This window comes from Palaemon carinicauda, chromosome 20 (assembly GCF_036898095.1).
Source record: "Palaemon carinicauda isolate YSFRI2023 chromosome 20, ASM3689809v2, whole genome shotgun sequence".
In the NCBI taxonomy this organism is placed as follows: domain Eukaryota; kingdom Metazoa; phylum Arthropoda; class Malacostraca; order Decapoda; family Palaemonidae; genus Palaemon; species Palaemon carinicauda.
The window spans coordinates 128,014,843-128,022,678 of NC_090744.1; the positions used below are offsets into that span (position 1 = coordinate 128,014,843).

At 31.4% G+C, this 7,836-nt stretch overlaps 1 protein-coding gene across 1 annotated transcript; it reads right to left on the minus strand.

Moving 5' to 3' along the window:
* Positions 1-4,878: 4,878 nt before the first annotated feature.
* Positions 4,879-7,333, minus strand: LOC137614440 (uncharacterized). Its single transcript, XM_068344250.1, has 2 exons — positions 7,211-7,333; positions 4,879-5,976 (listed from the first exon to the last, which is right to left on the minus strand). Exons 1-2 carry the CDS (start codon positions 7,316-7,318, stop codon positions 5,335-5,337), a joined length of 750 nt encoding a protein of 249 aa, XP_068200351.1. The 5' UTR covers positions 7,319-7,333; the 3' UTR covers positions 4,879-5,334.
* Positions 7,334-7,836: the final 503 nt, after the last annotated feature.

Sequence of the window (7,836 nt, forward strand, 5' to 3'; positions counted from 1 at the left end):
TTTTCTTTTCTAGCTTTCTGTATCATTTACACACACGTGTAGAGTCACAGGCATGGACCACATGTGGCCCTCGATGTGTTATTGTACGGCCCTCAAAGACAATAATCATCACTATGAAATAATGAAATATGTCAGTTTTAAGTGAAACTTTCATACCAAGACAAATAAAACATGGTAGAATTGCAAGAGAATTCAATATATATTGGGCGAGCGATATTTTTTGCATAGGTATTATCATACAGCCCTCTCTCACTAAGATATATTTCAATGTGGCCCCCAGTCGACTAACAGTTCCCGATGCCTAGTTTAGACCTTCAATCGAATAGCAATATTTTTTTTCTAAGTCTAATACCTACAAATCGCAATCTACTGGGAATAAAAATAAGTAATTTTTTTCTACTTCCACGCACTAATATTCTGTACAAGAGTACCTGCTCTTTAACGTAATTTAGTGCATGAACTGATATAGAATTAAAATATATTGATTTTTTTGCCAAATATATGTAATATTATTTGTTAGCTTATTTGCATGTTTTTTTTATGTTTTAGAAATAGATCAATGTTATAACACTAATATATATATATATATATATATATATATATATATATATATATATATGCGTAAAAATCACAGGAGATGCTCAGATGCAGAACAACCACAGGGAAAATGAAAATACGAAATATACGTTTAAGTCCTGACTAGTTTCGTGATACTTCTTCAGAGGACTGATTTATTGAGAGAGTTTTCTTTACAATTTATAGGGAAAGCAAACGTACGAACATACATATAGAGATTTAGAGAACAATGACACTCCCTTACCAGCTACCTGGGCTTGAGTCAGGTGTTGAGTAGGAGGAGTCCCCAAGCTCATTAGACACCTACTAAAAAGGGTCATTTCTAGTGGCGGGTATATTCTTGTTTTCTTCTTTTTTTTTTTACTTTCAGTACAGTTTATTTATATGACAATACGGTAGCCTTATCTATATAAATACATAAGCAAAACATATATATATTTGTATGTTTGTGTATGTTTTGCTTATGTATTTATATAGATAAGGCTACCGTATTGTCATATAAATAAACTGTACTGAAAGTAAAAAAAAAAAGAAGAAAACAAGAATATACCCGCCACTAGAAATGACCCTTTTTAGCAGGTGTCTAATGAGCTTGGGGACTCCTCCTACTCAACACCTGACTCAAGCCCAGGTAGCTGGTAAGGGAGTGTCATTGTTCTCTAAATCTCTATATGTATGTTCGTACGTTTGCTTTCCCTATAAATTGTAAAGAAACCTCTCTCAATAAATCAGTCCTCTGAAGAAGTATCACGAAACTAGTCAGGACTTAAGCGTATATTTCGTATTTTCATTTTCCCTGTGGTTCTTCTGCATATACATATATATATATATATATATATATATATATATATATATATATATATATATATATACATATATATGTATAGATATGTATATGTATATACTGTATAAATAAATATATGTTATATGCCTATTACATGCTCTACGTTTCTCCTTACAACCTCTCTTCATTTTTCTGGCTTTTCTTTTGAGTTAACTATCAATACTTGAATACTTACCATGCTCTACCTTGCAATTTTCATTACTTCCTTAAAAACTTTAAAAAATCAATTTCTTTCTTTGTCTCTTATTTATAGTATCCCAGGTATCATTTGATATCCATGGCTTTCTCCTTGTAACTGCTTGTCCCAAAACTTCACTACCAACTGGCTGATATATGTTCTTAAAGACACACCATTCCTCGTTAATTGTCTCTTCTTCGTCTCTTAAAGTCTCTAACAATGCAAATCGATTTCTACATTTAATTGCAAATGTTGCTCTGTGCTCATCTTCTAGAGGCTTAGTTGTATCAAACCTAGGTATTCTATCTACATTTCTGTTGGGTGCTTTTAGTTTTAATTTCAGTGTGGCAATGAGAAACTGGTGATCATTACCAATATCTGCACCTCTATAGCTTTTCATATTTCCCAGAGTCTTCTTTTTCTCTTTATTAATTGCTATGTGATCTATTTGATTTTTGTAATTGCCATATGGCGAAGTCCATGTATATTTGTGGATGTCCTTATGCTGGAAAAGAGTACCTCCAATAACTAGATTGTTTGTTGAACAGAAACTTATAAAATGGGCTCCATTTTCATTTGTAACTTCACCAAGACCTTCAACACCCATCACATTCTCTATCCAACTTTAGCATTGAGGTCACCTATCACAATTTTCATATTTTCCTTTGAGATCTCATCTATTACACTCTGCAGTTCTTCATAGTATTCATCTTTCCTTTCTTCAGGGAATCATTTATTGGTGTATAGCAAACTATAACATTCATATTGCACTGCAGTGATTTAAACTTAATAAGTAAAAATATACTATTTACAGCCCTTAGTGAACATAGAGTATGCTGATGATGCTGTTCTTATTAGAAAAACGCCAAAGGACTTGCAAAGCTTGCTTACCAGAATGCATGAAATATCACATAACCTTGGGCTCAAGATCAATAGAAGAAAGACAGAGATGATGAGAACGGAATATGCAATGGAAGATAAAATGTAATTGGAAGGAGAAAGGAGTGATGAGCTGAAATCATTTAGGTATTTAGGGAACTGTTATCTCTTATGAAAGATGAAAAAAAAAATAAAAAAAAATGGCTGGATTAAGTAAAATTTGGAAATCAAATCGCCTGAAATTACATATAAAATCAGGCTATATACCAGTTTAGAGAAATCGGTGTTACTCTATGGACATGAGTCATGATATGACAATGAAACAATATCCAATAGATTTGGTAGCTTTGAAAAAAAGCCCTCAGAAAAATATTGGGATTTGAATGGCAGGATAAGATTAGAAAGGAAACTATAAGAGAGATTACTCAAGTGCCATATGTGGATGAGATCATGGTGAGGGGTAGATGGAGATGGTTTGGGCATGTTCTTCACAATCCCCAAGAGAGTTTAGTTCACCAAACATTCAACTGGCCTTCACAACGTACTAGAAGAATTTGGAGACCTAACCCTACATGACTGAAAACTATGAAACGTGACATAGGAGATGATGAATGGAGAAATATTGAATTAAAACTCAAGATAGAGATGAAAGGGGAAATATAACTGAGGCCCTTTGTGTTAATAGACGTAGGAGGTGATGATGATGGTGATGATGATGGATGTTAAATAAATGAATACAATAAAATATATAATATATATAATGGATGAAAAATAAATAGAATATGTGATAAATAGAAAATTAAATCTTTTCTATAAAACCTGTGTTTCTTACAAGAAAGTTAGAATCCTAAAAACTGAGAAATTCTCAGAGTCTGATAAAATGTAAAAAAAAAAAAAAGCTTTCTCCTCAAAACATAAATAAAAGAAAGTTCATCTGCATAGAACAGACATCACAAAACTTATTATAAAGTAACTCGATTGCTTCGACGAGGGGATATCAAGATAAGTGGCCACAATCAAATTGATACAGAGAAATATTCAAAAGAAAACTAAAGCAAATATCAGAGACAAAAGAAATAGTGGAATGTCGAAAACTACAGTAAAAACTCTGAACATTTGGCCAGAATTTGTGTCGGTTGGTTGCAAACGAGAATGGTAGTGATGGCCGTAAAAATAACATAACCCTTTCAAGGGTCGAAAATAATGGAAGGTGTTGTAACTTTCCATATATAGTCGAGTTCTATAAAGGAGAAAAACAGAACAAACATCTCTGTAGATGTAATAAACGACTCGGGAAACAACAGCCATGACTTCAAAACTTCCTAGGTATTGCACATAAAGTTTTCCTATAACAACCTGGAAGGATTCGTACTGCGATCTGGAAGCAGAAAAGGCAAGAGAAGAGAGAGAGAACAAACATTTTTATATATATGGGAACTGACACAGGATGGAATACCAACCCTTTCCATGGAATTAAATCTTGAAGAATTAAATGATAAAATACATTGTTTTACATTAACACCTTTACAAAATGAGTGTTAATAAAAGTCTTTTTGCATGTGTTTTGGGGGAATTTTATCCACTTGTACAATTTCATAATATCTCGAATAGATAATAGTTGTGTGCGTGCCCATGTGCGTGCTTGTATATATATATATATATATATATATATATATATATATATATATATATATATATATATATATATATATATATACTGTATATATATGTATGTATACATATATACACCCACACAATTTATATATATATGTATATATACATATATATATATATATATATTATATATATATATTATATATATATATATATATATATATGTATATGTATACATATATATACCCACACATTTCATGTATATGTATATATATATATATATATATATATATATATATATATATATATATATGTATTATATACATATACATATATATATATATATGTATATATATATATATATATATATATATATATACAACAAGTGCAGTATATCCGTCTAGACATTTTTCATAATAATATTTACACATATATAGTTATATATAAATATATATATATATATATATATATATATATATATATATATATATATATATATATTTATATATATATATATATATATATATATATATATATATAAATTACTTATTGACTGCAGTAGTATTTATTCATCTCTTTCTTAGGCTTTTCCAAAATATTGTATTTGGTGAGAAGGGAAGTAGAGCAACCTAAAAAAGAACAATTTGCAATAGAAATAAGTTCCAAAATTCTATATATAACAACTGAAGTCCAGTAAATTATTAAAACATAACAAATGGCTGAAAAACAAATGAAAGTTTATAAGATCACACCAAAATTTGATTGGCAAAGAAATAAGTAAAACAACTTCTGCTTGACTGGTATCCTTTATTCGTAGCCAAAATATTACAGTTGAAGGGAGAGTGAGATAAGAAAATCTAGAATCCTTATCTGTTTATAATGTTTTTTTAAAGGAAAAATATCCTCAATATTGAAGATTTTTTGTGGAAAAAATATATGTCCATACAACTGTGTTATCAGACATTGAAATGCCAGAAAATTATGCTTACTATGTACAAAAGATATTATTTGGTTTGTTAAAAATCTTTTTTTCCTTTATAATACTTTCATTATCAGAAATCGAAATGAGTTCGATGGAATTACTTGAATATCAAGAAAGTATATGACCAAAGACTAAAGGGCTTAATATCATAACCGGTTGATTATCGATTTCTGATTAATAATCTTGACGTAGATTGACAATTACTATTGTAGTATGAAAATAATAAGTGTCAGGATAGTTAATGAAAATTCGGCAAAATATCTAAGGAAGGTCGGAGGCGGCTACTTTGAATCCTGACGCAGGAGCTGCAGCGTACTTCCTGACCTGGACATCTCCTACAGGATCGATGTAAGCGAAGCTCCCAGCGGTGCGTCCAAGGTGATCTCTGGTCTCGACTCGGGTATTTGGGCCTCCCCAGTGACCAAAGCTGTACTGCCCTGCTTCGTCCTGGGCATGGAATTGTCCACCAACGAAAGGTTCACCGATTGAAGGCATGGGGGGCTCAGGGGCTTCTAAAGGCTCTGGGGCAGCAGCAATGGCCACAGGGGCAGCAGGGATAGCAGGAACAGGAGCAGATACAGGAGCTGAATAGGAGACAACAGGAGCAGGGGCTGGTGCAGCAGCTATAACAGGAGCAGGGGCTGGTGCAGCAGCTATAACAGGAGCTGAATAGGAGACAACAGGAGCAGGGGCTGGTGCAGCAGGTATGAAAGGGGCAGGGGCAGGTACCACGACTTGCCTACTGTATGTGGCAGGTGCAGGAACATTGAATCTGATACCAGGCTTAGGGATTTTCATAACGGGAGGGCTTAGACTGTCTGCATGCAGAATAACAGGTGCGCTAGGAACCACGCTGTATGGCAACACTGAAGCATGGCAAGCCACAGCAGCCATCAGGAGGATCTGGAAAAAAAGATTTTTTTTCTTATTATTGGTAGGGAAATCATTGGAAATGTGAAATATATTAAATCCTCTAAAATATAAAGATTGATTAGCATGATTGCTTATCTATTTGAATATATATATATATATATATATATATATATATATGTATGTATATATATATATATATATATATATATATATATATATATATATATATATATATATACATATATACACTATATATATGTATATATATGCATATATATATATATATATAGATAGATAGATAGATAGATAGATAGATATATAATGTGTATACATATGCATATATATATATATATATATATATAAACATATATATATAAATATATATATATATATATATATATATATATATATATATATATAAATATATATATATATATATATATATATAAATATATATATAAATATATATATATATATATATATATATATGAATATATATACTATATATATATATATATATATATATATATATATATATATATATGTATATATATATATATATATGTATATATATATGTCGCTTTCTGAGTTAGGATACCTTAATGTGATATAAGGGTTTATGTATCACTATGATCTGCTAACAAAGCTGTACTAGTCAGGGCCACGCATACTGGATTAGGTTGTTGTTGGCGATCGGGCAAAAAATATCCCACCATCACCAATCTGCGCTGGCAGGTGTGGTGATGAAAACTGGACACAACCCAGAAATTAATTGATATGTTTGAGGCCTTTGTCCTGCACTGGATTTCATTTGTTATATATATATATATATATATATATATATATATATATATATATATATATATATATATATATTTGAATGTATATGTATATATATATATATATATATATATATATATATATATATATATGTATGTATAGTGTAAGACCACGTATGAGTTCATGTGTATGCTTATGCGTATGAATATATTTATACATGCTAGTGTGACTGAGCATGAACGAGTGAGTGTTTACATAAAGTTTTCATATGCTGAACAATTTAAATATAGTTATGTATTCGCGAAGTTTCGTAAATTACATTATTCATAATATTCTTGAGTGGATTTTTGCATGTCGCAATAGTCTAAGACAAAGTTATGCCCTGACGTCTAAAAGTTAATCTTTGTTTTCATAATCTGTCTTGTCTATTCTCAATTGAAAATTAGAGCATAAAACCAGAACTTCAATGAGCTCGAGTACTTACAAAAGTCTTCATGATGAGAGGAGTTGTGCCAACGTCCGGTTGCAGAGGAGAAGAGGAGACCTTGTGATGCCTTGAAGATGATCCTGCGATTCTTATATACCGGCTCATCTCCTTCTCTGTGACCACGCCCTTCTTATCCTCCTCCTCCTCCTGCCCATAACCAACTCCTCTAAAAACATGACGGAGTCTAAAACTTCATTATACGAATTGACACTGCAAGTATACATTTACCTTTGCTCAATGAATTTCTGGTGGAATTAACTATGAGATGCAACATTGTTCTATACGTATCTTTTATCCATGCAAAATGTAGCATTGTCCTGAGGAGAAAAAAAAAAGAAACAGCAAATAAGTGTTGGAGCGAAATTCCAGATGTACGAAGGCCGCAAAAAAAACTTGTATGACCGCTTGATATGAGAGGTGGGCCAACGCCCAGACCAGTTTATATGGTTCTTCAACGCTGTTTATAGCAATCTCTTTTACGTTAATCATTCGCTGTACTGATCCCTATAAAAATGCGTCGTATTAGTAATAAATAAAATACAAGTAACATTAATTACGTTAAATAAGACGTAATAGCTCTTTATTCTCATTAAAAACATAACTTTGTTGAACTGGTAGAAGAT